At 42.9% G+C, this 19,562-nt stretch overlaps 1 protein-coding gene across 1 annotated transcript in view; it reads right to left on the reverse strand.

Moving 5' to 3' along the window:
• Positions 1 to 19,562, reverse strand: part of ZFYVE1 (zinc finger FYVE-type containing 1) — a 46,496-nt gene that overhangs the window by 7,060 nt on the left and 19,874 nt on the right. The window contains exons 3-7 of the mRNA XM_046647648.1: positions 18,007 to 18,511; positions 13,847 to 14,061; positions 2,841 to 2,947; positions 732 to 840; positions 82 to 179 (exon numbers count right to left, since the gene is read on the reverse strand). Of these exons, the coding sequence (XP_046503604.1) occupies positions 82 to 179; positions 732 to 840; positions 2,841 to 2,947; positions 13,847 to 14,061; positions 18,007 to 18,511 (1,034 nt within the window). The remainder of the gene's footprint in view (positions 1 to 81; positions 180 to 731; positions 841 to 2,840; positions 2,948 to 13,846; positions 14,062 to 18,006; positions 18,512 to 19,562) is intronic.

Here is a 19,562-nt window from a genome sequence, read left to right on the forward strand (position 1 = left end):
GGCAAATAGAGATTGTTACCCAGCCAGGTGCCTGGGGAGACAAACACACCAAACGACCCTTAGCCACGTCGTTTAACTCACCCGGACCATGCGTATTTTGCGAGGCCCATCCAGGGGGAGTCGGTGGAAGCAGATGTCTTGGGTACTACGCTGACTTCCTTGCCTCTCTCATAGCAGGCCTGAAACATGGGGCACTCTGCCAGCTTCTTCTCTGTACGCCAGACCCATGGCCTCTTCACAGCCCTGTCCAGCCCCGCTCCCCGCAAACCATACCAGCTGAGGGTTTACAGACCCTGAGTTTAGCAAATCAGAAGAAAGTTCATTTCTTTAAAGAAGCCAATGCCCTGAATGATCATGAACTGAATGTGCACCCATCCCAGGCCCCAAAACTGAGCCGTAAATTATACCCCTGTCACAGACAGGAGAAATCAATCAAAATTGGGCTCCTGAAGAACACTTCTCTTAAGAGGAATGAATAGTCAATGTATATGACCCTTGCCTACAAGCTCAACAGAATAAGGGGAAAACAAGCCTCAAAAAACAAACCAAGGAGCCCCAGCAAGAAAGACATGTGAGTTCTTTTGGTTACAACTGAGGAGAAGTTCCAGATATTCAATATTAATATCAAATACTTTGGATGCAGCAAAGAGTGGCCCCAAGCCAGTCTTTCCAAAAGGAGACGGTGACCAGCCAGCCAGCTGCTGGAGCAGACAGAAGCGTGGAGGACTCACCTTGCAGGTGTAAACTCGGTTGTCATACTGGTGGGAGTATCTGCAGCGGCTCTTGGCTTCATGGGGTACTCCTTCCTTCCCGTGATTCATGCTGTTGTTACATCCAGCCCTGAGTGAAGCCCAAAAGCTGACAATGAGGTGGCGAAAGGAGCCAATGCACTTATGCAAAAGAGTCTGACCCTGAACCAGACACAGGGCTGAAGCCAGACCTTGGTTATTAACCGGGCCTAAATGCTGAGCACAGAGAGGGCAGTTTGTCACAGAAACCCACATGCCTCTCACACCTGTAATCAACAGCATGACAAATGTAGAGCAACTATTACCCTTTCGTGAGAAGCAAGGGGGAAAAGGAGGAATCTTTTCTTGGAAAAACCACGTGGCCCCTCAGTGGAACGGGGGAGTCAGAAGACACCACCTTGACAAGAGATGAAACCTGAATGGCTCTCAGGAAACTCAAATCTCCACACAGCATGATATGGGAAGTTTAACCAGAACAGGCTGCCAAGATGCAAAACAAAACCTAACCCCCCAAATTTGGCAATGCGTTAAGAGGAGGCTTAAGCTGGACAAGAAAACCTTCCAAATGAACAGTGAGCTCTGCCATCTGAATGCAAAAACAGAGATCAGGACTTCAGAATTTCACTATGACAGAAGCAAAAGTGAAACCCTGATGAGGCTCAGTTAGGACAGAAAAGCGATGATCCAGCAGAGCCTAGGCCCCTCTGGCTGGGCTCGGGGGGCAAGCAAAAAGGCAGGCAAGTCTCACCGGCAACTAGCATCCCTCTTCCCTCTCCAAGACAATCCTTAGTTCTCCCTAGCCCAGATCATATAATCCAAGAGCCAAGTCCTTTTTACAAATTCAAAGCCAAGGTGGTTCAGTGCCCAGCAGGTGGCCTCCAGGGTTCAATGCAAAAAGGCCATTCATAGCAGAAAAGGCTCAGGTCTCCTCTAGATGGGCCAATGTGGAGGACACGAGCAGTGGTCCTGATGTGAGCAAAGACAATTCAGGGGTGGGGGAGTGTCTACGGGACACGGAAACTGCAATCTAACCCTGACACACAGCATTTAAATCCCCTGGGCTCCATCAGACAAGTCACCAGACTGTGCCTTAATAGCCATCAACAGCTCAAATTAATCCAGTGATCCTCAAAGTGTAGTCCCCGACTAGCAGCATCAGCATCCCCTAGGAATTCACCAGAAATGCAAATTTTCAGGCCCTACGTCAGACCTACTGAATCAGAACCCATGGGGGCAAGGCCCAACAATCTGTTTGAACATGTCCTTCCGGTTTTTCTGATGCATGCTAAAACTGGATAATCACTGCTCTGATCCCCCTGTAACAAACTGTGATCCATGGGCCAGCAGCACAGGCATCACCCAGGAGCTTGTTAGAAATGCAGAACCTCACCCAGACTTGCTGATTCGGTCCACATTTTAACAAAATCCCAAGGTGATGCACACACAGATTAAAGCTGGAGAAGTACTGCCCTAACTCAATGTTCTCAACTAAGGCCACACATTAGCATTCCCTGTGGAGCCTTTTAAATACACCAGTGCTGAGGACCCACCCCAGCTCCATTAAATGAGACTCCTTGGAGGTGGGTCCCAGGCCTCGATAATTTTGAAAGCTCCCTGGATCATTCTAATGTGCTCTAAGCGTTTGCCTTCATAGTGAAAGGGATCAGCTGGGATAGATACCCACCGCAGCACACTACACACTGGGCTGCCAAATATTAGCTGAATAAATGGAATGACTAGGATTTAAAGCCCTGGTAGGAGAAATATAGAAAAACAGACAACCTCAAGTTTTCTGTGGTAAAAACTGCCCCAACCAGTCAATTTCACATCTAAACCAGGTTGGAATCTTCAGGGGATTCTCCATAACCATGTGTTCTGGAATCCCCTGCAACCTCAAAGTGTGATTTCCACAACCACTAGGATCACCTGGGAACTTGCTGGAACTACACCATCTCAGGCCCCACCCCATCCTTAAATCAGCATCTGTGAGTTAACCAGACCCAGGTGATTTGCATGCATACTGAAGTCTGAGAAGCACCATGCTAGTCCTCTTTTCCCAAGGTGTGGAGATGGATGGCTGGCCTCACTTACCCACAGCTGAGGCACAAGGAGGAGCAGGTGAAGTACTCATCTGGAAAAAAGGAGCTGTGTGCCATCTGGTCATCGGGGATCTCACCGCTGAAGCGGTCGCTCAGTGCCTGCCAAGGAGGGAAGGACACATGAAGGCACTCTGCAGAGCGCCCTGCGCTTGGGCCCTTCCACTACTTTCTAAGATCCCCTCACTGCGGGCGGATTTCTTACAGGCTCCACAGCCAGAAGAGGGAGCCCAATGACTTCTGCTCCTTACCGTCAACCTTCTTGGCCCAACTTGCACCAATCCTCACCACAGGGAACCTCAGAAAGAACCAGCCCATTGCCCAAGAGGTCAGAAGTAAGCAAAGTTACTGTCCTTTCCTAATTACCTTGGAGGTTACAAACTTCTCACAAACTCAGTCATACAAAACCACCACGGATACTGACTGATGCCCGTGTCATCCTTGTGAAGCTGGTACCAAGAAACCGAGGCTCAAGAAGGTGGCTCGTCTTGAAGTCAGGGAGAGGCAGAGTGAGAAATGAGCTGGGAGTTGCCTGGCTTTCTGTCCCTTTCTAACCACAGGCACTCAGTGGAGTTTACTATCTCAAGGTAGAAAAATGTCAGCCAAAAAAACAAAGAAGAATTATTATAGTGTCTGGCAGCCTTTTATCAACTACAGTAACCTAAAAGGCAGCAAATGGTCAAAATAAACGCCAAGAAGAAAGACAGCGTATTTGCAGAAGCAAACTGAAAATGTTATGTTGAAAGGGAGCTTCCATTTCTAACCCTCTGTGGTCACTCATTACTTTATATTGAAAGTATTCTTCAGGCTGATTTTTTCCTGCCAGGCCCTTAGTCATACGCAGTAGAAAAGTTATATAAGTTACACAGAGATGGGCTTTTCAGGCTTTAAATATCATTAAATGCACACAGTTCCAAGCTTCTAACTTTCGATCTCCCATTCTGAGGGAGCCAGGCACTATTCGGGGGGAAGAGAAGGAAAAGCAGCCTAAAACAAAAGGACAAGATGTTACTTCCTTCAGTAAAAAGGCAAAAGGAATTTTAAGATGAGATTTGGGAAAAGGGCAGATTAGGTTTTAAAATAAGGTTCTCAAGCTCTGAAGAGAGTTTCACTTAATGAGAACTTGTTAAAGTTCCTTTTCCTTTTTTCAATGAAGTCTTAACACCATGAGTCACAAACGCAAGTGTTTACAAAGGCACGTGACATCCGTGTTGAGTCAGGTCAGGTGTAAGACAAGAGCAGCGGCAAGGAATGTGTCAAACTGAGGGTGCGTGACCCACCTAAGAGCTGCCAAATTCAGCTTCTGTGGGAAAACGCTCAGGCCCACAGAACACCATCAGCAGCCATGGCCGACCAAGTGCAATCCTTGACTTGGACCAAAAGAAAAACGTTCTGTCCTCTTGGGGCTAACTTTGTAAAGAGTAACTTAAGGAAAGCACTGAGATTTTTGAGACAATATAAATGAATATACATATGCATATTAATGAGAACAAATGAGAAGCAGGGCAAGCAGAATCACTCACTAGGCTACACCGTCCTCCCCTCTCCTACTTTGAAATGCAGCCCATCCTTTGCGGGTTTTTCTGGTCTCACCTCTTCCACGAAGCCTCTCCAACCACTCTAGACACACCATGCTCGGCCTTCTACGCACACCTGTTGTCCTCAACGCCTCAACTAGGTATTGAGTAATTGGCGATGATGCAAAGCGATGGGCCAGTTGTATGTATTTACCTCCCAGACAAGAAGTTTCTACCTTTGTATCCTTCTCTAACTCCTAATAAAGGTCCTAAGAGGCATGCAACTAGGACCTCTGGAATGAAGGGCCCCAGCATCAACCACCATACGCACACACCAACCCCTGCCCTCCCCTCCTCCCCTTGGCCTTGCCTCTGTGCCAGGCTTCATCCCAGGCCCACAGGCCCTCAAATTTAAGGCTAACTACTCTCTGATTGGCCAAATTACTAACAACTCTCAGGGCTAACTACTCCCTAATTGGCCAAATTACTGATTTCTCTAACAGGTGTGTGCATAACTCTCTGGGTTAACTTGTGGGAAAACAGCATTATCTTCCTATAGCATAATTTACTGAAAGATTTGGGGAGGAAGTTATTTTTATATAACAAACATGGATACAGTTGGAAACTAAATGGAAATTTTGCATAAATAAAACACGAGTCCCCCAAAGTCATTTCAGCTTGCAGTTGGCAGCTTTGCACTCTGTGTGCCTCCATTTCTGTGAAATGGGGATGCTGGTAGTACCCCTCAGTAGGGGTCTTCCTGGATTACACTGTGATGGTCCCCACGTGGAGCACTCGGCATAGAATGAGAGCTCAGAAAACATTAGCTACCATTATTAATACCATTTTTATTATTTTTTATGCTGAGAATTTTCTTATTTTCTTCCCTAGATACCCTCACTACCTAATTCAGGTAACGCAGGAAATATAAGAACTCTCCTTTCCATGATAGCTCACTGGTCTTCACAGCTGCATCTGTGGGTGAATATTCAGCTGCAAGAATGCTTATGTATCTAAGGAGGTGATACAGAAGGCAAGGAAAAAAAAGAGAGATAACTAAGGAATGTAGAAGGTACTGAAGAGGTAAAAGGAAAACCAAAGAAGAGCCTTTTTAGCTCCAGAGTTTTTTATTTTAAACAGGTAAATGAAAGGATAAGCTAAGTACTAGTTTTCTTTGGGGAAAATAATATCAAATGTAGCATGAGTTCAACAGCTGGGTTGAATTCAGGGGGGATGCACTCCCCAGTAAATATAAAACTGCAGCCTAATAATAGTGACAGCACAAGGTTCTTTCTGTCCCAAACCCACGTGGCCTGGTTCACTTCTCTGAAAGTTCTTCAGAAAAATGGGGGCATTTCTAAGGATCTCAAGGCTTGGCGTGAAACAATCTGCAGGCTGATTCCCGTGGTACATATGCCCCTAGCACCTCCAGCACTGCCTGCCCTAGACAAATTAACTGCTGGCTTATGTTGGCCAAGGCAACAGTAAACTCTTATGACATCAGAAAGAGAAGAATTCCTAGACTAACCAGCCTCATCACTCCAGATGCTGGTCACCCATCTTCTCGAATGCTGGGTGACACAATAAGCATCTCACTTCCCTCACAAGCCACAGAAGAGCTGGCAGTCAGTAATGAATCAGACCTTGACAAGCTTCAGGAGGACTTACATGAACCAAGAGTATGGAATAGAACAGTAACTGTTAAAAAAAAAACTGACGTTAGTGTGTTTCAGATACAAGGGTAAGGAGAAACTGTTCTCCTTCCTCTGAAACCTGACTGTTCCTTTCCAGTGTAGACACTACCACCTAATCCATATACTTTGTCTTTCAAAAACTCCAAACCTCACATCATTCCAAGGTTTCTGGGGCTCTCCTCCTCCTGAGGTCCCAAAGGTGTAATAGAAAGGCAAGGAAGGACCTCTCCCATTTGAGGTGGCAAGTCTGGAAAAGGTTGCCTGGAGACCAGATGATCTTGAACTTTAGTTGCCTTGGCAACAGTATGGCTCTTTCTATTGAACTTGTGAGGTTAGTCCCAGTCATCAAAGGCTAGCAGTGAATTTTCTGATTCAAAATGGAGATTCTTATGTAATTAATGGTGCCAACTTGCAACAAAATATAACAATAAATACTTAATAGATGCTTCCTGACGTGACAGAATTGGAAAGTCATTTCTACATTTAGAGATCAGAGACTAAAGAAGGTATTATAGAAAACCTATACGAATTCAGCTTTAAAACGGTCCTCTCAATTATTCAGAACTGTAAGTACAGACAAGAGTTAATCCAATATTCAATTCCCTTATTCAATAGGGATGTGAGCATCTCTTTTCTTTAAACAGATTATCTGCTCAGTGAGGTCATGCTCTGCTGGTAGGTATCTGGGCTGTTGCTACAGTGGAATCTGAGCAAAGGAGTGAGAGGTCAAGAAGTGGGAAATAACTCAGCTGGAAGAAAGGGACTGGGGCCTGGACCACAACATGGCTGAATGCAGGAAGAGTGATCAGATCAGCAGGAATCAGGAAACACACGGGCAAGACACTAGAGCAGAAAGAGACTACAGATCTCTCTCTCACTCGCTCATTCCACAAACTTTTCAATTTTCCTCATTAATTACATTTCCTGTTCAATAAAGAACATGAAAAATAGCACTTAGGCTCCCTTTGAATCCAACAGTGCTACATCAATCAGGTGGAACCTCATAAGGAAGATATAGCTAATAACTTTTTAAAGTATACTAATGGCATTAAAAAGAATAAGGTATTATGTACTAACATAGAAAGATATCCAAGATGCATAATTAAGTAAAAAAAGCAAGTTGCACAATATATGAATGGTATGATCCCATTTATGAAAGGAAAAAAGATATATGTTCGTGTTTGTGTATATCCATACATATAGGCACTTATATAGCACTGAAAATTTCTAGAAGCATACACAACAAAGTATTAACAATGGTTATCACAGACAGAGGGAGGGAGAGGAGAAAAGGGGACTTGTACCTTAAACGTTTTTGTACTATGTGAACTGTTTATCACGAACACACATTGCTTTTTTTTTTAAGATTGGCACCTGAGCTAACAACTGTTGCCAATCTTTTGTTTTTTTCCTGCTTTTTTTCCCCATTTCCCCCCAGTACATAGTTGTATATTTTTAGTTGTGGGTCCTTCTAGTTGTGGCATGTGGGATGCTGCCTCAGCATGGCCTGACGAGTGGTACCATGTCTGCGCCCAGGATTCAAACCAGCGAAACCCTGGGCCACCGCAGCAGAGTGTGAGAACTTAACCACTCGGCCACGGGGCTGGCCCCAAACACATGTTGCTTTTGTAATTTAAAAAATGCCTTTAAATAACCCAATACTCAAACACAACTTATAGGAATGCCCTTTCTAAAGACAGCTGGCAATATGTATCAGGAACCTTTAAAGATGGCCACAATCTCTGACCTTCTTAGAAGTGGAATAACTATTGAGAAGGAATATAGCACAGGGTTAAAAGCAGAGCCTTGAGAGCCAGACTACCTGGTTCAAATTCCCCACCACTTACTAGATGAGTCATCTCGGGCAAATTAATTAACTTCTCTGTGCCTGCACTTCTTTACCTCATAGAGTTGGTATGAGGATTAAATGAATTAATACACGTGCAGTGCAGAGCATCGCATGTGGCATGCAGTAAGCACTATAAAGGCTAGCCAGTAGTAGCAGTGGTGAGAGTTGTAATTTATCCTAAGGAAATAGGCAGAATGTGGACAAATCCTTTAAATACGTGGAAAATATAGTAAGGAAAAATGGAAACCACTGTTAAAGTAAGGGCAGAATTACAATTGTCCCTTCATATCCGAGGATTAGTTCCATGAGCCCAGTGATACCAAAATCCATGATGCTCAAGTCCCTTATCTAAGATGGCATAATATTTGCATATAACCTACACACACCCTCTGTATACTTCAAATCATCTCCAGATTACCTATAATACCTGATACAATGTAAATGTTATGTAAATAATTGTTATACTGTATTGTTTAGGGAATAATGACAAGAAAAAAAGTCTGTCCACATTTAGTTGGTTGAACCCACAGATGCGGAACCCAAGGATATGGAAGGCCGACTGTACTAAATGTAAAAAATGATCCATCCACATAAATGAAAAGCATGCAGCTATTTTAAAAGCATGTTTTCATGAAATATTTAATGGCATGGAAAAATGCTAGGCTTCAATGTTCCATGAAAAAAAGCAAGGTATATAATTGCACATACATACATCATGACCCAAATTCTCTTTTTAAAGTAGCAAAGAATCATATAATACCACAATTTATTTTTTATGCACTTAGTTTGCATTTTTTTGCTATTATAAAGAATGGTGCTATTAATACCCTCATATAGGTCTCCTTGTGTTCCTGTGGAAGCGCTCCTTTAAGGAAAGTTCCTAGAAATGATATGGCTAGAATATACAGTGTGCATGTCTTCATCTATACTATCTATTTCTAAATAGCATTTCAAAGTGGTTGTACTAATTTTAGTTTCAACTGGCAGTTTATAAGAGTTTACACTGCTTCACATCTTTTTTGACATTTTATTGCCAGACTTTTCAGTGTCTGCCCTTGTATGATTGGGGTTCTAATTCTTCATTTCGTTGATTACTAGAGTTGAAATTTCTTTATTTGTGCATGACAGTTTTTGATTGCCTCTTATGTGATTTGTCTCTCCATTTTCCCAAAAGGTTTATTTTTTCCTGAAAATATTCCTATATATTTTATCTAAAATAAAGAGAAAATCATATTTAAAACTCATATAAATCATATTAGAACATATTCCTAGCCTTCTCAAAGTGTCTGTTCAGTGAGTTAGTGAGGAACTGGACGAGGTAAAGAATACCAAGGGGAGAAAGAAAAAACCAGGAGGAACAGGAAGCCCAACAAGTTATTTTGGCATCGATAATTTATCTGTTTATGCCCATCCCCACTCTTTTGTTCCACAAAGGATTCAAAACTATTTGTAAAAATAAATACAACATAAAACAAAATAAAAAATAAGTGGAGAAAAGAATAGACAGTCATACACTGCCATGACGTATGAAGACTTCAGTTAGAGTGTATCTTAACAGCAATAAAACTCTACCGGGTCAATTTGCCTAATGCAGACCTTAAAGGTAGCTTTTTAGTAGAGTGATAATAAGAGAATTAGTAACTTACAATATAAAGAAGAGTGTTAAAAACAAAACAACCAAAAAAAGACAAAAACAATTTTTTCAAGGATTTAAGTTGTAAGAACCCCACCATTCTCCAGGGAGAGCCCAAAACTCATGCTTCAACAGATGACTCCCTGCCATGGACAGCAGCAGTGGGTCCCATGTCTCAGTACAGCACAGCCCCTGGCTCAGAGGATGGAAAATACAGGGTCCAGGTGAGGACACCAGTTACCACGGCTCATCAGAACTCCAGCTGACCAGGCTCATTTTAATCACAGAGAGCTTCATGAATCATATCACCTCAGAAGAATACAGTGTAACTATTTTTCTCAAAAGTGCCTAACAAACCACCCTGGAGCAGGACATCCAAGACTCCTGAGGGTAAAATCTCTGAGCACTAATTACTGCTCACAGCACGGGGTGTCCCTGACGGTCTGGTTTCAGCATTAAGCTGGGTTAGCTTTGAGAAGACCTAAGGAACTCGATAACCCAGCCATTGGCCTAGTTGTCAAAATTCATATTGATCAGATTTACAGCTCTTTGTATAACACTGTATGCATTCAGCCTCTTTCGAAAATGTTTGCAATATTTGGGTGTAATCTTCCCCTTTGACTACCTTTGAGCCATTACAAGGACATTAGCCAGTACGTCTAAGCATACTTCAACCTCAAATTCTAATTAGAAGTATGTATTTGATGAATTATTCAAATATAACCATTTCTCATAGTTTTCTTTTTCCTTAATATTATTCATAACAGTTACTTACTGAACAGTTACTATATACCAAGTACTTTGTTTCTTAAAGTATGTTGTTCTCATTTAATCCCTACCTCAACTTTATTAGGAACATTCTATTATTACCCCTATCTTACAGATAAGGAAAAAGGTTTGAAGAAGTAGAATAGGGCAAAGATTTTTGTCTATCTTGTTCTTCACTACATTTTCAGCACTCCAAACTCGACCTGGCACATAGATGCACTCATTTATTTGTTGAATGAATGAATGAACAAATAAACTAATTTCCCAAACCAAGCAGCTGGTAAGTAGCAGAACTGGCATTCCAATATAAGTCTGACTCCAGAGCCCAAGGTTTTAACCACTGTCTTAGTCCGTTCAGGCTGCTGTAACAAAATACCACAGAGCGGGTAGCTTGTAAACAACAGAAATTTATTTCTCACAGTTCTGGATGCTGGAGGTCCAAGATCAGGGTGCCAGCATGGTCAGGCTCTGGTGAGGACCTGCTTTCTGGTTCATAGCTGGTGCCTTCTCACTGTGTCCTCACTTGGTGGCAGAAGCCAGGGAGCTCTCTGGGGCTCCTTTCATAAAGGCATTAATCTCATTCATGAGGGCTCCACCCTCATGACCCAATCACCTTCCCCAGGGCCCTCCTAAGACCATCACATTGGGCATTAGGATTTCAACATACACATTTTCGGGAGAACACAAACATATCAGCCTAGAGCAACCACAAACCTCTTTTGGAGGGGGTAACTTTTCATTATGATATAATTTCAAACTTGTAGAAAAGCTGCAAGAATGGTACAAGGAACTCCCATATACAATTTACCCAGATTCACTAACTGCTTACATTGTGCCCCACTGCAAACCTTTTAAACTCAATAGATTAAGCAAATCAGCAGATGCCCAAAGTTGTAAACCTGGGCCTGCCTGGCTTTAAGCCAAACCCCCTTCTCATATCCCTTCCCCCCCATCCCTCCCAGTCCTGGTCTCTATCCCCTGACACTCTGGGCATCCTCATATCCCAGCTCCAATCTTCTTGTCAACATTTGCCTGTCCTCTCTCCAGATCCCACACGCCCAGCATTGCCCCAAAGGCCCTGCCCCCTTCCTGCTCTTCTGCCCTAGGCCTGCCGGCACAGAAACACAGAGGTGTGTGCAAAGCAAACCACGAAAAGGAAGCAGTATTTGCAGGGATCCATTTGATAAATTCACTATAAAAATGGTAAATTAAAGAAGTGCATATTAAAGAGATTGTGTTGAAATAAAATCTTTGAAATACTAAAGACAGGCAAAATAGAAAAGAAGATGCCAAATATGCAAAAATATTTAAATAGGATTCTATATCCAACTATGTGAAATGACAGAACTGCAAGAGATGTTCACTGCTTATATGTATATGTGTGTGTGTATATATATACACACGCACATACACACACCTCTTTGATATAATCTTCTACTTCAAGAGAATATAACCTAGGAAAATAATTGCAAATATAGAAAGAGCTTTTATGATATTCAGTTGTGGTGTTATTAATAATAAAGTCCAACAATCGTCATTTTGATACAGTTAGACAATGAACTAATGTGCAGTTATCAAAACTATTTATAAAGACCATATAATAAATATAGTAAAATATCTATGATGTTACATGGGAAAGGATTACAAATTTACATCTATAATATGATGACAAGCTGTATTTTTTTAATGCATGTCACACACACCGCAGGGGCACACATTAAATGGTTGACAACGGCTGTGCCTATGTGGAGGGATGACATGTGGTCTTTGATTTCACTGTTATACTCTACTGTCGTATCCACATTGTCTACACTTAAGTGTGTATTCATAATATAAGCCAGACAATATGAAATTAGACAAATGCAATATAAATGATCAATGAACAAACTGTCCAAAAATTAGAATTCTTATTTCGATAACGGTATCAACAACTTTTAAATTTCCTTTGGGAAAACTTTTCCCAGCTTTACTGGGCCCAGGGAATGCTTTGAGCAATGCATGTGTGATAAGACATCAAAATTCCATTGACACTACCTAACCAATTCTAAAATGGCAATTTTCAACAATCAGTAATACCTCAAATCATAGTCTCAACTATCTCATTCTGTTCTTGCCCATAGTGCCACTGTTCCAGTGATTTCTTGCCTGTTCATGACTATAATAATGTAGGAGTGAGGTGATAAGGCCTAACACAGTGATCTCCACCTACCCCGGTACCCAGGAGGCCTCAGATGCTATTTGATAAAGAAGGGGCAACAGACTGATCCTCAAGGGCCTCACATGGGTTACACAGCACCTGTCATGGCTGAAGGGATAGCAGCCTACCCATGTGGCAGGCTCTCTTTGTCACAAAGAAGTAAGGAGCATCCATCAGGACAGGAGAAGTGGAATCTGTGGAATGGCAAGTTGCTTTATAACAGGTTTTTACTGTATTATCAAAACAATACATTGATACTACTGCTGAGATACGCAAGAAAAACAATTCACCTGATTTTAAGGGACAAAGATACAATGCTTAGAGAAAAGTTTCCCAAAAGATGGGCATCACTGGTATATACAAGATGAATTTTAGGGGGCACAGGACATGACTGTAGGTGATACACTGAATATCACCAAATTCTACAAGAGAAATTACTCTCGTTTCAATTCTTTTTCAAAATGTCAGATTCTGTTAAAGAGAAAGTCTCACTTAGGTAACAGTATATCTTTATCATCTCCTGAACACTTGTTAAGCAATCTTCTAAAGTCTCAGAACCTTCCATAAGCAACAGTCTCTAACAAGTATATAATGTATTTTATCTGTTGAGAGGCAGGAGAGTCTTCATGCTTATGAGAAGCTCTGCAGTAAAAGAGCCACAGTTTATGCCTGCTGCCACTTAGTATCTGCGTGTAACCAATTACTTCATCTCTCTGTGCCGCAGTTTCCTCTGCAAAATGAGGATGGTAATAGTACTTAACTCATGGAGTTGGTGTAGGATTAAATGAACTAATCTATATATAGTCCTTTGAACTTCGGTACGTAACAGTAATTACTGTTATCATGTGTCTGTTTTTGTTTTTTGTCTTGGTAAATTTCTACTTGTGATACTAGTTTTCCATTTTTAGTGATAACAAAAAAAAGTTTCCTTCTGGAATAAATTAATTTAGGTTAAAAAGAAAAAGGGAGGGCGGGGTGGTGAGTCTATAAAAAGGCAAGCAAAGGCTGTCCAGATAACTGAGCCTCCACATGAGGGCAACTCACCTGGGCGGCCACACCACCCGGAAATGAACGCTTTGTCATATCGCCTAAAAGCCTACCTTTTCTCTGCGACAAGGACCTGTCACTGTTTAACCATCACCCAAGATTCCTCTGTACTTGTGTTCCTAGCAAGACAAGATCATTCGACAGGTGCAAACTCCACTCACGCACTTCTCTTTCTTATAACCTCTCTTTCCAGACCCGGTTTCCAATCACCAGCACCAAGAAAAGCTGGAGAACTGCGTGTTCTCACCACCTACTGGTCCCCCAAAGAGAGGCACTCGGGGCAGGAGCCAACTGACCTTCAGGGCTTTGAAGATGACCCCGGGGTGCCGGGGAGATCGGGTAGTGTTGTTCTCGAGTTGCTGCTCCAGAGCACGCCGCAGCCCAGAGAAGTCCGTGGGAGGGTTGTAAGTCCTCGTGCCCTTGTAGTGAATGGAACTGAAGGCTTCAGGGAAGCGGCCCAGCTTCCGGAACCGGTCCTGGATAAGCTTCTCTGGCACCTCTGAGGGGTGATCTGGACAAGCAGAAACAGGTACGTGAACAGGGAGTGACCTTTTTTAAAAAAAAAAAGTTTCCTGTCTTTCATCATAAAAGTAATACAGAGTCTGACTCCACATATATAAAGTACATAAACAGGCAGAACTAATCTATGCCGTTAGAACTCAGGTTACCCTTCCCTAGAAGGGAGCACGAGCACGGCTTCTGTGAAGTGGGTGCTGGTGTGTCACGATCTGGGACTGGCTGCATAGGTACATTCAGGTTGTGAAAATTCATCATGTTATCCACTTTTGATATGATGTGCACTTTTCTGCATGTACATTATATTTCAAGGAAGTCTTTTTTTTTTAATCCGCTCATTGTAAAAAATCCAATTTATGTCAAAACATAAAAGGAAAGAAATGTATGTCCTCTGCTCCCTCCTAGTCCCCAAAGGTAACTACAGTTCAATATTTGCCCTTTCAGGATTTTTTTCCCCTACACACTTACCAACACATACATGCAACTTGCTTTTATCACTTAATAACATACTGTACGTGTCTGTCCTTGTCATGATACGTTCTCAGAAGTTCCTTATTCTTTTTAATAGCTACATAGTCTTCCATCCTATGGACATATTTAATCATACACCTACTAATGACCATTTAGAATAAATAGCTACCTTGAAAATGCTGGTCTTGTGCTGGTGAAGCTGCAGACAAACTGCCAATGTATGACAGTATTCCCCCATAGTTTCAGCAACTTTTATCCAGAAATTTGGGGAATGGTAATACAAATGGATTCAATAAATACTTTGGAGGTAAAAGTTGGAAGGACTTTTTAATTTAAATTCCTTTAATATTTTAACAACAACAAAATCACTCCAATTAATACTGGAGATATGGCGTTAGTGCAAATTTAAAGCTAGAGTCATCAAGAGAAATAGTCAACATTCTGCAGTTAATCCCTAACCCCATCTCCTCCTGAACTTTCCCTGTGTCAGTAGCTTTTGAAAGAAGAAACAGGCAGTATCCCAGGGCAGCCCATCAGTGGCTGATTTCTCCCAAAGCCACCCAGGAGCACAGCCTGACTACCTTCGCTTCCTCCCCACATCATCTCACAGCTTGTCCCTGGACAGGCTTGTCCCTGAATCACTGGCTCCCAAATTATCATGGAAGCTTGATTCTGCTCACCTGTCAAACAGAGGTAATTCATTTCCCTACTAATTCCACCTAGAAATCCTCTATCCAGAAAAGGAACAGGATCAAACAAAATCAGAAAGTCTATGAGACAGAGAAAAATCTAATTATCAATTTGCCCCCAGTTCTGGCACCTCTTCTTCTACTCTACATAAACTCTGGCTGCCTTGGTTCCATCTTAAGGTTTCAAGAAGCAGCAATGGTATTCCAGAAACTGCTCTGGATTTAGGAGTCAGAGGACCTTGCTTTGAATCCCAATTTTGCAACTTACTAGCTGGAACCTCTTTGGTTACATAACTTAAGCTCTCTGAGTTCAGTTCCTTCATCTGTACATTGGGGCTGCTACTGACTGGGCTGAATAACAAAGATACAGTAAATTAGCATTTATTTTTTTAAAAATCTAGCATAGTGCATGGCACAAAGCAAAAAAGTTACTTTTGAAGGGCTGGTTATTTCAAAATCCTGAACTGGAAATTAAACTTTCCCTTACCCAAGTTGTAAAGATCCAAAGTGGCATAAAACTGCTCATCATGGGAGGCATCCTAACGCCGGCATTTCCAACCTTCTCTCCTTACCGGAGATTCACCTGCTAAAGAAACTCTTCTTCCATTCTGGAACGTTTATATTTCTCATCTTCCCATTAGACCCAGGGCCTTCAGATTCTAACTCCTTAATATGACCCCAGTCTGTCCACTTCCCTCCTACTGCCACTGCTCTGGCTCGGCCCCCATCATTTCTCATCTAGTACCGAGCTAACCTCCTGGCTGGTCTCCCTGCTTCCAGGCACACCTCTCTAGTTTATCCTGCAACAGGCTGCTGGGGGATCTTTTGAAAATATAGACCAGATCATATAACTCCTTGCTTAAAATCCTTCAGGCTCCTGTCATACCTGAGAACTAAGTCAAGGCCATACATGATCTCAACCCTGAGTGTCTCCACCATTCCCTCCTGCACAACCTATGCTTCAGACACACTGAGGCTCTTTGTTTATTAATTCAGCAAACATCTGATGAGAGCCTACTGTGTGTCATCTTTATTAATTCAGCAAACATCTTATGAGAGCCTACTGTGTGTCAGTGCTCATCCAGGCTCTTTAGATATAGCAAGGTTCCTGCCTTCAAGTAGTTTCCATTCTAATGGAAAAAGACCAAAAACAAGTAAGCAAACGTACAGGATGGTTTCAGATAGTGATAGGTGCCCTGATGCAAATGAACAGATGATGTCATGAGGAGGTAGGCACTATGGTGCAGAAAGGACCGCTTTACAAAGGGGGTGAGAGTTGAGTTGAATGTTAAAAATGCATGGCTAACCACTGGGGGAAGAGCATTCCATGCAAAGATGGGAACAGAGATGCAAAGGTGGGAACAGAGACCAGGCTGGGATGGCTAGTGGAGGGCGTGTGCACACACACACACAGGGAAGGGAGAGGGGATGAAAGGGATAACTAGAGGAGTTCGGAGACACAGGCAAGAGTTAGGGTGAGGACACCATAAGTAGGAGTTTGGATTTGATTTTGATGTAGTAGAAAGCCACTGATAGGTTGTAAGCAAGAGTATGACATGATCTAAATTACAAATTAAGCTTTTAAAAGATTACTCTGGACACTGCGTGGAGAATGCACTGGAGGGGGCTGGAATGGGATTTAGGAAGCTACTGCAGAACGACTTGCAGTTCCCTGGACAGAACTTGCGCCTTTGAACCACCAGCATCTGCTCTTCCTAGAGCATCCTTCCTCCCCTCCCCTATAGAGCCAAGTCTCTGGAGTTCAAATGTTACCTCCTCTTTCCTAGATCCCGTTAGGAGGTGTAAAGTGTCCCTCTTCTGCACTCCCACAGCTCCAGTACCTACAACCACTACAGAACAGAACACACATGGTCTCCCCAACTAGACTGTGAGCAATTCAAGGGTGGGAATGGATTTCGTCAGCTTGGTGACCCAGTGCTCAGCACTCAACATTGTGCACTTAACAAACTTTGTTGACTGACTGAACAGGTAAATGATGTAACTATTTTAGGGGCCAACACTACTGTCCCCACCTGCATCCAATTACTGGCATTGCACCAGCTCCCTCATCCTCCCACTCAGCTGATGATCTTGCTTCCTATTTCTCTAAGATGACAGAAACAATAAAACAACTTACACACACACCACATCTACCTACTTACCTGCAACCATGCCCATATACTCTACCTGCTCTCCTGTTGTTACGGGGGAACTGTCCATGCCCCTAACTAAGGCCAACCTGTCCACTTGTGCATCACTCCAACTGTTCCTGCTCCCTCTCTTACATCTGCATTGTTCCCTTTCTAGTGAATCATTCCCATCAGTCCACATATATCTGCAATAATTCACATCTTAAATTTAAATAAGGGAAAACTTGAAATCCCACATCAGCCTCCAGCTATCATTTCATTTGTCTGCTTGCCTTGATAGAATTCTTTGAAAGAGTTGAATATATTCACTACCTTAATTCTTGTCCTCCTATTCTCTCTTGATCCCACTCTGATCAGGCTTTCATGCCCACCATGCCTAGGAAACAGGTCTTATCCAAGACGCCAAGGACCTCTATACTGCCAAAGCTAACTGGCAATTCTCAATCCTCATCATGACCATAAGCCGATTTTCCATGGTTGATCACTCCATCTTTCTTCAAACAGTTTCTTATGTCTTGCCCAGGCAGAGATCCTTCTGGGCAATCCACCACCATCAAGTTACTGCAGCCCAATGGCTGCCTCTTTGTACCCAGAAAGGTCAATCTGTGACACAGGACCCTGTCTACTCACCAGAGCCTAACAGCTGAGTGTGCACAGTCTCATGGAAAATGATAACGGCGGGGCCCAGGGTGGACAAGGGGACATCCAGGCCACAGCGGGCAGTGGTAGCCTTGAGCTCCTTGGTGAAATGCTTCAGATAAGCTTCTGAGGCGTCCCCAAGGAACTTGAAGAGGTCATTATGCAGCCTGTCTGCGTGAGTTCGATAAATGACGAGATCTGAGATGGCCAGGACCTTAAGCAGCAGCCGTGTTCTCTGGCTTAGATTCACTGTAGCCCCCAAAAGCCCTTCCGTGTCTATCACTGCCACTTTGTGGACTGGGTCATACGCTGCCCACACGCCCACAGTGCAGGACTCCTGGGCAGGGGAGGTCTTGAAGACTTCACGCCCATAAAAGAAAGTGTGGTTGAGGGTATGAGACTTGCCATCACCAGTATTTCCGAAAATGGAAACCACCTTCAGATGCTGATCAGGTTTGCAGTCCAATTTCCTAATGAAGTCCTCTTCATTCGTTACCTTTCAAAAAAAAAAAAAGATAATGAAATATAGAGACTGCAAAATAGCTAGGTTTACCTGCAAGAAAAACAAGTGCTCCCAGGATCAAGGTCCTCTAATGACTTGTGAAGACAGCAAGGAAAAGAAGCCCCAGGATAACAGCCTCCCACCCAGCTCTTACCCTTATAAAACAGTTACTAGGAACTTTCAAAGCCTCAGCCAGTATAAGAACTTAGTGATCATGAAAGAGCTAAAACTATAAAACTCTTAGAAAAAGACATAGGGGAAATCTTTGTCACTTGGGATTAGGCAATGGTTTCTTAGATAGGACACCAAAAGCAATCAACAAAAGGAATAAGAGATAAAACAGACCATCAAAATTAAAAACTTTTATTCTGCAAAGGACACCATCAAGACAGTGAAAAGACAACCCAAGGAATGGGAGAAAATATTTGTAAATCATCTGATAAAAGATACTCAACATCGGGGGTTGGCCTGGTGGCACAGCGGTCAACTGCGCACGTTCCACTTTGGTGGCCCGGGGTTTGCCGGTTCGGATCCCAGGTGCGGACATGGCGCTGCTTGGCATGCCACACTGTGGTAGGCGTCCCACATATAAAGTAGAGGAAGATGGGCATGGATGTTAGGTCAGGGCCAGTCTTCCTCAGCAAAAAGAGGAGGATTGACAGCAGTTAGATCAGGGCTAATCTTCCTCAAAAAAAAAAAAAGATACTCAACATCATTAGTTATTAGGGAAATGCAAACCAAAACCACAATGAGGGGCCAGCCCCAATGGCTGAGTGGTTAAGTTCATGCGCTCTGCTTCGGGAGCCCAGGGTTCACTGGTTTGGATCCTGGGCATAGACCTGGCACCACTCATCAAGCCATGCTGAGGCAGCGTCCCACATAGCAGAACTAGAAGGACTTACAACTAGAATATACGACTATGTACTGGGGCTTTGGGGAGAGAGAAAAAAAGAGGAAGATTAGCAACAGATGTTAGCTCAGGGCCAATCTTTCTCACCAAAAAGAAAAAAAAGGAAAAAAAAGAAAGAAAAAAACACAATGAGAT

This window comes from Equus quagga, chromosome 20 (assembly GCF_021613505.1).
Source record: "Equus quagga isolate Etosha38 chromosome 20, UCLA_HA_Equagga_1.0, whole genome shotgun sequence".
In the NCBI taxonomy this organism is placed as follows: domain Eukaryota; kingdom Metazoa; phylum Chordata; class Mammalia; order Perissodactyla; family Equidae; genus Equus; species Equus quagga.